At 38.4% G+C, this 16,351-nt stretch overlaps 1 protein-coding gene across 6 annotated transcripts in view; it reads left to right on the top strand.

Moving 5' to 3' along the window:
* Positions 1–16,351, top strand: part of nlgn1 (neuroligin 1) — a 401,351-nt gene that overhangs the window by 101,561 nt on the left and 283,439 nt on the right. For all 6 annotated transcript variants that reach the window (XM_055646263.1, XM_055646262.1, XM_055646264.1 and 3 more), the window contains one exon: positions 1,537–1,686. In XM_055646263.1, the coding sequence (XP_055502238.1) occupies positions 1,537–1,686 (150 nt within the window). The remainder of the gene's footprint in view (positions 1–1,536; positions 1,687–16,351) is intronic.

Here is a 16,351-nt window from a genome sequence, read left to right as displayed (position 1 = left end):
GTTATATGGTTATATGGTTAATACCTAACTTCAATCGTAAAATCTTTTGACCAATTTATTAACATGTTACATGATTGATGGTCCTTTTTATAATGAATGCATTAATGCATTCCTAGGTATGGATATTAGAAATTATAATCAATATTGGTTCAATAAAACATCTTATTTTAATTTTGATAGAATATCACTGGTGAAAAATAAAATAAAATTGATTGTCAATCTGGATTATATTTTAACATAAAGTTTAACATAGAAGGCCTCTTATGGTGGTGGCCCGCTGTAGAAGGCCTCTTATGCATAAATCATTTGTAATCATCCATACTGGTTTGTGGACAAAATGCCATTTATATGAAATAAAACAGAAAATACTGGAAACACAATGTACATTAGGCTGCATCTTTGGAAAAAGTACCATTAATATTTCAGTTTAAAGATCTTAATTTCAGGTTAAAGAAATACTTATAGGCAGAATAACATTAATGAAGCCATCAGTAATAGATGAGTGGGTTGGAAATGATTGTTCTGCGACCAACAAACTTAACTCTTTCACACAGTTACCAAATATTCTGCGTATCAGCCTGGAGGAAGAGTGGCACAAACTCATTGTCAACGTCTGGAGAAACTAGCTCCATTCAAGGCAAACTATGAACAACCACATGCCAAAGGTGTTATAGAGAAGTACTAAACCACCCTTTGGATCCCATTCGTGCACCTGGTTCTAGTCTTTTATGTCTTTACAGAAAGTGCTTTGAATCTCCACGTTATCTTGCATTACATATGTAGAATATATCAGTTTCTTCTTCAACATCATGAAGGGGGAAAAATAGAAGACTCCAGACCCAATTAGTTGGTTCTTCTTGATTTCTCTTCAATTTGTGCTGTAGTGTCAAATTACATTTTTCAAATGAATCAACCTCTTCCTGACACACTTCTGAAAAATCTATATACTGGGATAAAAGTTCTTACTGTTATTTTAAATGTCAAAATAACATCATGATATTCCGTTAAATGGATAAAGTGACATTATGTTAATCATTACATTCATCTTTTGATTTCTTCAACATATTCCCCCAATTCTATGTGTTTGACTGCAAAGAAGATGAAGGGTTCCATTAACCACTCTGTCATTAGCCACTTTGAATTCTAGCATTCGGGATCAAGTAACGTACTCTTTTTGGTTTTCAATGACAAATTAATTCTCACATTTTCTTCACTTACTCTTTGAAGAAATTCCATTGTATCCAATAGCAATAAACAGACATCACTATCACAGTAACAGCGTGTTGTTCAAACTCACTCAACAAACTCTCTGTGGCCAAATCCAGTCACATTTCAAATATTGTACATTCTTTTGCCAAAGATTTTTAAAGAAAAAGTAGCTTGATTGCAATGCCTAATTGATAGTTATCATATTAGACCAATAATCTGCTGAAATCTTAATTAGTCATTTAAGCTTTTATTTATTGAACGATACACAGCTTAATAATAACAACATTAGTAGTTTTACAAATATTTAAAATGTATCTCATATTACAGATATTCGTGATAGTGGACCCAAACCTGTTATGGTCTTCATCCATGGTGCATCATACATGGAAGGCACAGGAAATGTATTTGATGGTAGTGTACTGGCGAGTTATGGCAATGTCATAGTCATCACACTCAACTATCGGCTTGGCGTTTTGGGTAAGTGCATCCTTCTTTTGTATTGCAGGTCCATTATTTGTTGAAAGCTGATTTGAAAGCAGCTTTTCTTTGCGAGGTATGGATAGTTTCTGTGATTAAACTATTTCTCAAATGTGCTACTAAATTGATGAAATATGGGATTGGATGAAATGCATGGAATTTTAACAAGATCAACTGCAATATTATAGCATTAAAGTTAAAAATAATTCACAAAATTAGGAGATGTCAAATGTAATTAGTCGAACAGTTCATTCAAGCATTTTCCTCTTTGCTCTGAAATCTAAGTTTCTAAGGTGGGTTGATGTTGTCTTACTAACGGTTGTAACTGTTCCTCTCAAGTGAAATACAGTAGTTGGTTCTTAATGAAAATGTTGAAAGAATTTGGCTTAAAAATCGACACAATTCTTGCTGACTCATTGTTGAAGCTCTGAATGGAAATGAATAGGCAACTTGGTATTTTCAAGTGACTATAATCTTATCCAAAATGTTCAGGCATGTTGTCATAGTGATGTATGTGGAACTTGCATTATATGTGCCCTTATTTAGCCTTCAAGACCAAACTGTTTAATGGTAGCAAAAGTACAACTTTAAAATATACTTTAATCCATGGGCCTGCAGTTATAAAATGGTTATATGTGATCCATTTCTGTACTTGAATAACAAGCATTTATTATTTGTTTAAACCTAGTATTAATTTGAATATAAATTATATGAATTATATCTGCATGTTCTATCACTTAAAGAGAAATCCTGATTGTAAATAATTTTTCAACATTGACCTTTGAAATCAACCGCCTATATATTATTTAACATAATGTTAATTGTGCGGGGTGTAGATAGGTGCTTCATTTTGTAATGCAGATTATTTTTGCTGCGCTGATATTTAACAATTGTAATGTGATTGCAATATTTTGGAATTTAAAAAAAAAAGTGACATTGAATGATTGAATTAGCTATAGGAAGGTGAAGTGAATGTTTGGTTTTAATCTCAGGAAAGTAAACAGTTACAAATTTTTGACTTTGTTATCTCCATGTTCAGGAAACAACTGCTATAATTTTGGTTTTAAAAGAATGATGTCTCTGGTAGCATTTTTAATGTGAAGAATTTTTTGGAATTGTTTTGGTTTTCATCTGTAATTGCCTTTTTGAAAAATAATTAATCTAACATTTTCCATTGTATTATTCCGGTAAATCAGATTATTATAATAGAATGTGAAAAATCAAGTTGTAGCTGATTCTGAGAAAGACAGCGTCTCATTGATGGTGTTTTTCCATCCTAATAGTTATCTAGATTCATCACACCAGTTATCTATAGGAAATTAAATTTCCAGTATGTTGAATAGAATGTCAATTTACCAATGTTCTTTTGTTATTACCATCATCCCGAGTTCTAAACTATTCCATATTAGTTAGGTCTGTTGTTCCAGAACCAACAAATATAATTCCCTGTTTGTTTGTTTTTATTTAATCTCCATTTCCTTTCTCCTCTCTTTAATCCAATTGTTAGCTTAGTCAATAACTAAGCAAATTACCTTTTTTCTACAAGTCCAAATCAATCACTAAGGCCTGGATTTAAATTTAAGGACCTCAGGCTGGTATTTTCACTCCAAGTCTTACAGGTTGATGTGATTCTGATTTAAATGAACGGTTATGTAATTATACGTAAGAATTACAGAACTTCCAGATGCCTGAGACTGAAAATATTTTCTCCATTCATTACCGCTTCTTCAATAGACAATAGACAATAGGTGCAGGAGTAGGCCATCCGGTACTTCGAGCGCAACTTTTTCGGTGACTGCTGGCACTCGTCATAGGTCTTTACAGGTCACCGAAAATTTTCAACATGTTGAAAATCCAGCGGCGACCAGAAAAAGGTACGACTCTTTGGGCAACTACTCACAACCATACAGACTTCACCCTGCAACATGTCACCGGGGTGTCGCCTGTATGGTCGTAAGTAGTCTCCTCAGTAGCCCAAACAGTCGGAGCATCTTTTTGGTCGCCGCTGGATTTTTGACATGTTGAAAAATTTCAGCGACCTGTAACGAACGACCTATATCAGGTACCGGCAGTCGCCGAAAAAGTCACGTAAGTAGGACAGGCCCATAAAGAGTTATGTTTTCTAGCGATACCAAGTAAGTGCACTAAAGATAAAGCATAAAACATTTCTACACCCATAGTTCTCTATTATACATTATAAAAAGTGTTTTCAATGTTTTCAATGCTTTTTTATGGCTGATTTGAAGATGGTGCATTGGGGAGATTCCAGCTGACTGGACATCAATGATACCATCTATATTCTTATGAAAATTCAGTTTTATACAGACCAATTGTTTCAAATATTCTAACCAGGTGGTGGACTTTAGGAGGAGAGGAACACCGCGGTCCCCTGTCTCTATCAATGGTGTGGATGTGTAGTTTACCAGGGAGTACAAATACCTTGAAGAGTTCCTGGACAATAAACTGGACTGATCCAGGAATGCTGAGGCCCTGTATAAGAAGCGACAGAGCCAGCTATACTTTTTGAGAAGGCACTGCTCCTTCAACGTCTGCATTAAGATGCTGCAGATGTTCTACCAATTGGTGGTAGCCAGTGCCATCTTCTTCACTGCCGTGTGCTGGGCAGCAGGGCGAAGGCTGCGGACACCAATAGGATCAACAAACTCATCAGGAAGGCTGGCTCCATCCTGGGGGTGGAGTTGGATTCATGGGAGGTGGCCTTGGAGGGGACGATGCTCCTCAAACCGCGGAGCATCCTGGACAATACAGCTCACCCCCTCCATGACACACTGGTCAACCTGAGGGGTACCTTCAGCAACAGACTGGTTCCACCAAAATGCAGGTCAGACCGCCACAGAAGATCCTTCTTCCCTGTGGCCATCCAACTTTACAACTCCTCCTCCTTCTGCCATGGGGTAGAGACTGACTCCTCCCCCCACCCCCCGCCCTCCCCAACCTTTGCACATCCCCCAAGCATTTCCACTCGTCACTTTCATTTAATGTGTTTGGTGTATTCTGTGTTTTTATGACTGTTTGCAGTTCAATTTTCCTCCTGGGTTAAATCACGTTCTATCCTATGGTATCGTTGCATGCCTTTAATTACAGAGGAATATCTGGGCATCTTACTACAAATTATTTTGCAAACAATAACTGGTCTTTCATTTAAGGCTATGTATTGACTTCTTGAATTGAATTTGCAATGGAATTGATTTAAATACTTAAGATGTTTTATTATTGAGTTTTAATTCCTTTTCAATATATTAGAGGATTTCCTACTGTTAGGGGTGGAATAAAACTATGGGAATATTGTTACCCAATCTGCCTGATCCACTAAATTCCGCCAGCACTTTGTATCATTCTTTGCAATCCAATTTGTGCGCTGTGTGTGCGTCAAATTTTGGAATCACATTTTATGTGTACTTAGCTTCACGCTGATAGCTAATCTTTCCAACTGAAATTCTGCTCCTGGCCTCTAGACCTCAGACAAAAGACAATGTAACGACCTCAGACAAAAGACAATGTAAATGATGTTCAGATGAATTCTGTTTCTGCAATGTTGTCCTGAGTTGTTAACGACCCAGTTTTATCGGTTAGGGGGGAAAAAATGAAGTTTCCACCCAATGTCCTCTAGGGCAACAGTTTAGATAACAAAGATAATCTAGATAACCCAGTCCAGTTGCCTCACTAAGTTCCCTCCATAACAGCTGAGGACATACTAAAATTATTTGTTGAGTCAAGCAACAGTACATACCTGTTTCAGGTCAAACAGATGCAAGGAAATTCCCCTGTTGATTACAAACTCCTCTTTCGAAGATGATCATTTTTGAAAGAAGCACTTTTGAAGTTTTATTGAACATTTCCAACAGTGCCATGCTGACACTACTATCAATTGATCTGAGTCCCAGGGAACATGATTGAAAGAATGAGCTAATGGCATCATTCTGGACTAAACAGTGCACATGATTGACATCCTATCTGCCATCATAAAGTTACCATCTCCTCCACATTTTGGACTTTGCTGCAGTGTGCACCGTATGAGCTACATTGCAATAACTCAACTTCTCAACAACAGTCAATAACTTCTTGTACCTAGGGCAACAGGGAACCTATAGCTTCCCCATAAACCCACATTTATCTTGACTTGGAAACATTTGGCTGTGTATGCATCACTGTTGGAGACAATGTCCTGAAATTATTTATTTAACAGTGCTTTTGTGAATATTCCCATCATATATATTGCAGCAATTCAAGAATACAGTCCACCAGCTCATTCTCAAGAGAGTTGGAGATTATCCATAAATGCAGACATTAATTGAAAGATAAAATATGAAAATTCTATGCCCCTGGGAAGGGAAATGCGAACAGAAGTGAAATACAGTTATTGAAAACTGAAAATGTGATATTTATTCAGATAATGTCCATGGAGAAACAAATTGAATTAACATTCAGATTTCCTCCTCACCTGAATCCGCCTATTACTTTCCAGCTCTTGTCCACCCCTCCCCGTAAATTCTCTTAATATTGGCCTTCTCCCCTCTACTTTTCAATCTTAACCCCAAATAGTGACCACTCATTTCCCTCCACAGATGCTGTCTGGCCTGTTGAGTTCCTCCAGCAGTTTGTTTTTTTGCTTAACATTCAGATCAGTAACCTTTTATTAGTCCTCAAGTAGGAACTGCAGATGCTGGAAAATCGAAGGTACACAAAATTGCTGGAGAAACTCAGCGGGTGCAGCAGCATCTATGGAGCGAAGATGCTGCTGCACCCGCTGAGTTTCTCCAGTAATTTTGTGTACCTACCTTTTATTAGTCCGTTCATTTGCCTGTTTTATTCTGCAAGGAAAAATATACCTAGCCTTGTTTTGCTGACATCGGTCTGTTGTAGTCATCTGACTGCTCAAAGCATCCTGTTTATAGACCTGCACAGACATGCTGAGAAGTAACATCAGTATTTTTGTCTCTTTCGCTCCACTTTTCTCTGCATGAATTTATTTCATACAAATCTGTTTTTGGCTCATTCGTTCCTAGTGTTTATTCCTTTTTCTTTTTATTGATTCTCTGCTAGTTTCATATGTTTGTTTTTAATGGAAAAATTTTTTACCTAAACCTCAGTGTAATGATAATCAAGTGCAAGGAATGCTATTACATTTGGGCAATCCATTTTGCCAGATTCTGATCAAGTATTGGAAAATCTAGTCCCTAATATCTCCCCTGCTCCATTTCAATCTTCTTAAAATCTCTTACCAACATTTTTTTAAGAATCCCATTCATCTGTGTAACATCACAAGTCTTTAATTTTTCTTCGGAGTCACGTGAGCGACTACGTGAAGAAGCCCGCTAGGACGCATGCGTGGATTGCGCTACACGCATTGCGAAACATCAGACGCGGTGGACGGATGTTCTGCCACTGGTAACAATGGAGGTAGGTGGGTCTGGTTCCCCAAATAATATGAGAAGCATGGAGGTTGGGGGAAGACTACACTGGTTCTTGAATGCATGGAGCATGCTAACAACCGATACTTACGTCTTAAGCAGTATCCAGGGATATACCATAGAGTTTATACACGAAAACAGCCCTCCAGTCCAACATAAACCAAACCGAAAGTTTGTGCTCTCTGATAGGGAGAAAACAGAAGCACAAGCTGAACTGGAACGGCTTTACATAAAAGGTGTAATTGAGCTAACGAGCCACGAACCATTAGAATTCGTGTCCAATATATTTACCAAAACGAAAAAAGATGGTGATTGTCGCATCATCATAAATCTGACAAAATTGAATACATTTGTACAATATATTCACTTTAAAATGGAAACCTTTGTTACTGCTAAACAACTAATTTCCAAAGGGTACTTCATGGCTAGCATTGATTTAAAAGATGCTTACTATTCAGTACCCATACGAGGTGACCACAGATGTTACTTAAAATTCAACTGGATGGAACAACACTGGCAATATAAAGCACTGCCAAATGGGCTAGCATCAGCCCCCAGGCTGTTCACAAAAATCTTGAAACCAGCCCTAGCGTTTCTACGGAAACGCAAACACATGATTATGGCATATTTAGATGACATACTCATTGTGGGCATAACTTTGGAATTGCCATACTAACGGTAACAGCCACAAAACAGTTGTTTGAACAACTGGGATTTATCATCCATCCAGTTAAATCTAAACTAACACCGTCCACTACTATGGACTACTTGGGATTTACCATTGATTCAGTTCACATGACAGTGACACCACCTAAGGAAAAGGCCAGAGAAATAATGGAGGTATGCAGCAACCTCATTGACATCAGAAACCCATCCATCAGATTGGTAGCTAAAGTAATTGGTAAAATGGTGGCTGCTTTCCCAGCCATACAATTTGGACCCCTACATTACCAAAACTTACAGAGAGCCAAAATTCAAGCTCTAAAAATTAATGCAGGTCACTTTGACAGACCTATGAGACTACCAATCCAAGCCAAAACGGAATTAAAATGGTGGATAGATAACATCTGGCTTTGTTCCAACACAATCATAGTCAGTAACCCTTCGATGGCACTACAAACTGATGCCAGTGCACTAGGGTGGGGAGCCACCAATACCATCACCAGCTGTGGAGGTAGATGGGCAGCGCAGAAGGCATCCTTCTTACTCACACTCGGTATAAACTACTTGGAAATGTTGGGTGCATTTCATGGCCTTAAGTCATATTGTACTGGATCACACCACCAGCATGTTAGATTACAAATAGACAATACCACTGTGGTAGCATACATCAACCACATGGGCGGCAACAAATCGATATCATGTGACAATCTCGCTAATTCAATTTGGCAATGGTGCATCCAGAGAAATATTTGGATATCAGCCACTTACCTACCAGGGAGACTAAATTTAGTGGCAGACACCAGGTCACGCAAATTTAATGAAAACACCGAATGGATGTTAAACAAAACGGTGTTTTCTGATATTACAGCAAAATATGGTACACCGGATATCGATCTTTTCGCATCCAGACTAAACAACCAGATATCTAACTATGTTTCATGGGAACCAGACCCTGGGGCAGCGGCCACAGATGCATTTTCGTTGCATTGGGGGAAATGGTTTATTTACGCATTCCCTCCCTTCTGCCTCATCAGTCGGGTATTAAGGAAAATACAACAAGACTCTGCGTCTGGTATTTTGGTAGTACCCGATTGGCCTACTCAACCATGGTTCCCAGTGGTGCAAAACATGGTATTAGAACCATGTATTACAATCCTACACAGACCAGATCTACTACTACATCTCGTGACAGGGGATAGCCACCCAAGCCATAAAAGCTTGAACCTGTTAATTTGTAGAGTTTAAAGACACCACTTCTACAACTGGGACTCACGAACCGAACAGCAAACATCATCTCGGCGGCCCAAAGAGAATCAACCAAGAAACAATATCTGGTCTACATCAGAAAGTGGGAAACGTACTGTCATAAGAACAAAATCACCAACAGAAATATCAACATCCCATCTGTTCTGGAATATCTGGCAGGCCTCCACTATGATGAGGGGCTCAGCTACAGTGCCATCAACAGCGCCAGAAGTGCCCTGTCGACATACCTATGGCAAGGGACAGAGCGTTACACGGTAGGGACTCACCCTCTGGTAACCAAGCTCATGAGGGGAATATTTAACACAAACCCACCAAAAACCAGGTACTCCCATATATGGGATGTAAGCATTGTCCTGAAAGCACTCAGGAACTGGTCACCAGCATCTACCCTGTCCCTATACAGACTAACGTTAAAAACAGTCATGTTAATGGCACTGGTCACGGCACAGAGGGTTCAGTCACTGCACAAACTCAGACTGGACAACATGACCTCCTCACCTGACGATATTACGTTCCATATTTACAAACTAGTAAAACAGAACAGACAGGGATCAGCAGGCCTCAATACTCAATTTAGGTCATACCCCGCAGATGACTGCCTCTGTATAGTTAAACATCTATCACTATACATGGAGAAAACAAAAATCCTAAGAGGCAATGAGAAGGGACTGCAGATCAGCCATAAGAAACCTCACAAAAAGTGACGGTCCAAACGATCTCGAGATGGCTGAAACATGTACTAACGCAGACTGGGGTGGATACTAACGTGTTCAAATCTCATTCCACCAGGGCTGCAGCTACATCGGCAGCAGTACAACTGGATGTGCCCATGGACCAAATCCTCGAAGCAGCAGGATGGTCAGGGGAAAGAACTTTCCAGTTATTTTGTAATAAGCCAGTGAGGAAAACTGGAACATTTGCAGAAAAAAATTTAAATTCTGTAAATTAATTTAAAAACCCATAAATGGGGTTATAATTTGTGTTAATAAATTTTATGATTTCAATAACGAATCATGTGCAATTATCTTAACACTATTCCTCCCACAGTCAAGGCAGACGTGTGCATGGACTCGTTTCCACGGCATGAAATCACAGAGCTTTGAAATCTTCACGTAGTCACTCACGTGACTCCGAAGTAAAATAGTACGATTAAACTAGAACTTACCAGTTTGAAGTTTGATCTGTATTTTTTGAGGAGTTACGATGAGGGATTACGTGCCCTCCGCTCCCACCCTGATCATATACTTAACTGGTACCTCTTCTCTAATCTTACTAAATTTAGTCATTACAGTTATCTGTCAATTCACACCGCTGCTTTGAAGAATGACACGCATGCGTCCTAGCGGGCTTCTTCACGTAATCCCTCATCGTAACTCCTCATAAAATACAGATCAAACTTCAAACTGGTAAGTTCTCGTTTAATCTTACTAATAAATCTCACTATAACATAGGCTCACTTCCAAGCGTGAATGATAATTGCACTGCCAAGGGGCTGTATTTTCTTTAGTTGTTGCCATCATCTCTGCTTGTGTACATAATATATTATCTGTGCTCTAATGGTTTGCTTTCTTATTTCTTTTACAAGTCATCTGCCATTTTATGTTGTACCGCAGCTTATACGCCTCACATCATTTGCGCTTTTTTACAGTGACTGTTAAGAGGATTGCTACTGTATTTTGTTTTCACTGCAAAATATTGCATTAGAAATGAGAGCTGAAGATTGTTGTTAAATTCTTTTTTAGACCACAAATGTCCGACAAATGGTTTTCCGTGGGAAATCCCCAAATTATAGTGCATGTTCTGAGATTGAAATGTTTGTTTTTGCCAACCCGCATTAAAATCAGTACACTTCTTCTCACTTCACAAAGATTTAATTGCTGCTATAAATTCCATGCTGACATACCCCGATAGTCATAATTATTTCCCATTAAGTGCATTGTACCATTAGCAATTATTCCTGGCCTTAAAAACAATAATTAAATGAAAAACCTCAAGAATAAATTATTAGCCAAGCAAAGCACAAAAGACTCATGTAGGGATCATGTAGTTGTTGCCAATTACTGAGCAACATCATTTAAGACTAACTGGCATACTAAAGTGCCAAAATAGCAACTGGAAAATATACTAAAAACAAACAAAATTGACATACAATAGGCTATATTTTATTTTACATCAGAATTACAGTATACAAAGTGCAGAACATTATGATGTTAAAGATTGATAATAGTTTCAAACTCAGAGGTTTGATAGAAATAGGTAAGAGCCCTGCAGATGCCTTAACTATCCCAAAGTTCTCCTAAATCAGGAACTATTTAAGAAAAGTGTGAGGAAAAACCCAAAGTGTTTCAGACAATTGGCTGGAAATCGATGATTATTGATGCTTGTCTGAAAATGCCTTGTCTAATCTGATACTTAAAGGTAAGCAGATTTGAGTCTGGATGGGAGGTCTTCTGGAAAATAACACATTATCTACAGAAGGGATGCTGCCACGAGTCAATATGTTGGAGAATACTAATAATGGAAAGCGCAGCATTTCCAATGGTCTCTGGACTCATGGGACTGACTTTGATATTGATAAATTACAAATCCTGAAAGAATTTCAGCTGATGAGTGAGAGCCAGCTTGGACCTTTAAAATCCATGACATGTCTGATGGATGCGATTCAATTTTATTGTAAGGTTGAGTTGTGGACAGGTAACATTGGTGTATTATTTATATCAAGAAGCACATTAGAACACTGAATGCAAGTTGGGTCCTAGCTCTTGGATTTCTTATCCTCTCTTATCCTTCATTTCAAAGTGGTTAATATCTGATTTATCACCATATTTGTTCTCCTTTGTTCTATTCTTTCTTCTACTCTTTCCCATCACCACTTTAATTTACTTTCTAATCCTGTGCCTGATGTTGACATTGTTATTCTGCATGACATAAAGCTATGAACTCAATTTGAATGACCATTAACCATTTGGGGGTTAAGTTTCCAGAGGTGGTTATGGAAACTGCGGTTAGGTGCTGTGTTACCTCAGAATGGATTTTATACTTGGGGAAGCTGTACTTAACAGGGGCACAATACTGAACATTTCAATTTCCACAACTTGATCAGAATGGCTCTGTGGCAGCTGGAGAATCAAGAATAAATGGGCATATTCTCAGGATGATTTGCTAGTGATTTATGACTAAAATGAGGAGAGATTTCTTCACCCAAATCTTTGGAATTATTTTCCCCAGGGAGTTTTGGATGCACAAGCGTTGTGCATTTTAGGCTGAGGCCACCAGTTTGTTAGATACCGAGTGATTCAAGGAAATTGGGTTTAAATAGGAACGTGGAGTTGAGGTTCAATTGAGCTTCACATTCAATTTAAAAAAGTATATGGCAAACTGCAGGGGTCCCAGCACTGATCCCCATGGCCACATGCTACCTCACAGTAAGAACTGGCAGTTTGTCACCTGTGGTCACAGAGTTACTATCACAGTTATGGGGCTCTGAGAAGAAAAGGCAGGAATACAGGACTACTTATGTTGGGTTTTATTTTTTTTTATATTTAATTGTTAAAAAATATTTTGACATTTATTAAAATGTTATTTTAGTTCTAAAATGCTAATTTTTTAATGTTTATTTAATTTGTTCATTTAAATCTTAATCATTGTTGAATGCTTCCGAATTTAAAAAGACAATGAAATGCTAAAACAATAGGCTTGGAGAGGAGCTTGTCATCTGCCAAAGGCTTTGTGTGGCGATTTGTAGAGGAGGCCTCCTTTGATCTGTCCATAAGGCCCAATTGTGATATTTGGAACCCTGTTACGCATTGCAAGCAAGTATAGCGAGCAAGATCAGCCTCAGTATCAAAAGCAGAGAATTTTAAGAAAATGGAAAATGTGGTAACAACAACAAAGTTGGGGTCAGGGAGGGAAAGAGATCCACAAAGATAAATTTAGCCCTACTTTTTTACACCAAATAAAATGTATGAAAAGTATCATATAATGAACATGATTTTTATTTTATTATCATCATTGAAGTACTTTAGTAAATGCTGATAGCATTTTGCTGTTTCAATATTAGGTGTCCAGCAGTACCTGTTCAGTCCCTGGTATATTCCATTAGCATTTAATAGTTAACAGCTTAATAAAATTTGAGAGCACAATACTGTAATAATGAATATTTGTAGCTATATCTTCCTCGCTTCAGGGTGAATTTCCCTGTTTCTATCAGATAATTGAGCTACAAATGCTTGGAGATGGGAGATCTGGCCCAGAGCCAAATTAGATTGAAATTACAAATAATTTATGTTTGACATGTTATAGGGTAAGATCCTGGATCTCCCTGGAAAAATAGCCATTGATTTTTTTGAAACTTATACTGTATTTAAATTTTACTGCTGTTGAACCAGAAAAGAGCTGGTTTTACTTTATGATGTTAGATCTAGCCTAATCTTTTTGGAATTAGTTTCGCAGCTTTATTTTATGTTTCATTTCTGGTCCTAAATATTAGGTATTGTTATGCTGTTATTATTTTAAAAGAAACATTTGGAAAATGTTTCCTCTCTTCCCATAGTATTGGTATGTAGACCCAGTAGGTCAATAATTCCCAGATACATTGCTACATTTAAAGGATTTACCAAACTAGGGTAAAGGCAGGAAAAGCGAGTGAACATGAAAGGTATCTCTTAAGGTAAAGGAACTTTCATGGACAACAGCAAGATTGAGAGTTAAACAACCCTGCATTAATCCTTTTACTAGGTGGCAAGGTAGCGATTAGTGATAGTCAGCATGGCTTTCCTACAGAAAAATCAACTCTCAATAATTTTATCCAGTTTTTTTGGAGAGTGGACTAACTATGGTAGGCATTTTGGTCAGTATGGAATAGTTGGGCAATAGGTCCTATTTCTGATCTTGACAACTAAATGACTCTTTGACTCTAATACTTCATGGGAACCCAAGTGCATATTTTAAAAAGGACCTCACTACCAATCAGTCTATGTCCTCCTGTATTGATCAAAAGCACAGATTTTCCTCCGAAATTTCACACCACCTCCAACGGGATCCCACCACTAGCCACATTTTCCCACCTCAATCCCCTTCTGCCTTCTGCAGAGACCGTTCCCTCCACAACTCCCTGGTTAACTCATCCCTTCCCACCCAAACTATCCCCTGCAACCACAGAAGATGCAAAACCTGTTGCTATACCTCGTCCCTCGACTCTGTCCATGGACCCCGACAGTCGTGTCAGGTTAGGCAGAGGTTCCCCCGCACATCCTCCAACCGCATCTACTGTATCCATTGTTCAAGATGTGGACTCTTATACATCAGTGAGACCAAACGCAGACTGAGTGATCGTTTCACGGACCACCTTCGCAGAGCCAGCGTGAACCAACTTGATCTCCCAGTTGCTGGACACGTTAATACTGCTTCCCATTCCTACACAGGCATTTCTGTCCTCGGTCTCCTCCATTGTCAGAGGCTAAATGCAAATTGGAGGAACAGCATCTTATATTTCGCTTGGGCAACTTGCAGCCCAGTGGTAAGAATATTGATTTCTCTCACTTCAGGTAGTCCCGGCATTCCCTCACTCTCTATCTCTCCCCCACCCATGTTGCATTAGCTTCTCATTTTCATCCAACAAACAGCTTACAATGGCCTGTTTACTTTATCATCGTTACTTTTTTGCTTATCTTTCATTCATTGTTCTTTATCTGTCCACATCACCGTCTATATCTCACGTTTCCCATATCCCTAACCAGTCTGAAGAAGGGTCTCGACCCGAAACATCACCCGTTCCTTCTCTCCTGAGATGCTGCCTGTCCCACTGAGTTACTCCAGCTATTTGTGTCTAGCGCAGATTAAAATTCTGTTTGAAATAAGGCAACATAAATATCCAATAGGATTAATTCTGATTAATTTTCTCACCAGATGGGATTAGTGTGGGGATAAAATCAAATCTTAGATTATAAAATCCAATGTTACATTATATTTAGCCCAGCAGGGAAAATTTTCTTATGCGAGGATCAGATTTACAATGCACACTATTTCTGAAAGCCACTCACATGAACCATTTTTTATTTTAACCAATGAAAAGTAAATATAGGTCATTTTAGTTATGCGTCAGGGACACAAATGCTACAGTTCTTGAAGTTCTGTCACTGGCTCATTGCTGCTATGCTCACTACACCCTCGTTGCCTCACCCATAGCACCCATGATGCTTAGCTCAGCGCCCCATATTTTACTATTCATTGCATCTTACCTTTCCATGCTTGACTGTACCTCTGTTATACATAGCCCTGTACCCACCAGCATTGTACCACATATAACAACAGATCTGCACCTACCAGTACTGTACTCCACTCCAGGAAGCATTCTGCACAGTCAGGTCACGTGGAAGTCATATGGGGCCATGGTCTCAGTTCTGGGATATGCCCAAGCCTTGCACCTTGTGGGCCCCAAAGATGAAAAGTGCATGCCTGGATCCCTCCCACATGTTGGGTGTAACATTTCCAAAAACGCAATGACAAGAAAATAAAATTCAATGTAACATTCCCACCAAAATAGTAAAGTTTGAACAGATGGCCATTAGATATGTTGCTCTAAAAATATTTTGAGAAATACAGCAGAAGTGTATAGCGAATTTCCTGTCAGGAAATGGAATAAAATATATAAAATCAATTAAAGATACCTTGCAGCTATTCATTGATTAGATGACTAGTACATTGGAAAAAAAACTAGATATCTAAGTTATATCACCAGCTGAACAAATTAAAGTGCTGCATCCATTTCCCTTGTTAGTGTATGAAATGGTGATGGTTCTGAGCTAAATATCGCCTGGGAGTGTTTTCAATTCCCATGAATGCATTTTTAATACAAAATTTGTGCCAAGCACCTTAATCAAAAACCAATATTCTTAAATGAAATGAAAGAAAGCTAGGGAAAGAATGACAGTTTTTGAAAGTACCCTTAAAATAAATAAATAAATAAGCTAATAGAAAGAACACTTGCTTCTCTTTATCAAATGTAGTATATGCTCCACAGTGAGTGTCGACCCAAATGATAATTTTAGATTTGAAAATTAGTGCAGAAATGCTGTCAAAGTAACAACAACACTAATAACATTCAGTGCAGAACCAGGCCTTTGGCCACCAACACCGAGCCAGACATTAAGTACCCATTTAGATTTGGCCTATACTAATGCAATTGTATACTCCCATATTCAGCAGTTTTTACCGGTAGCATAAGCGTTCAAGGCAATTTGCAGGCCAATTTATCCTTCCAACTCACACATCACTAAGATATGGGATAAAACTGGAGCACCCAG

Source organism: Leucoraja erinacea, chromosome 14 (assembly GCF_028641065.1).
Source record: "Leucoraja erinacea ecotype New England chromosome 14, Leri_hhj_1, whole genome shotgun sequence".
NCBI classification, from domain to species: domain Eukaryota; kingdom Metazoa; phylum Chordata; class Chondrichthyes; order Rajiformes; family Rajidae; genus Leucoraja; species Leucoraja erinaceus.
This window is presented reverse-complemented; position numbering and strand designations above follow the sequence as displayed.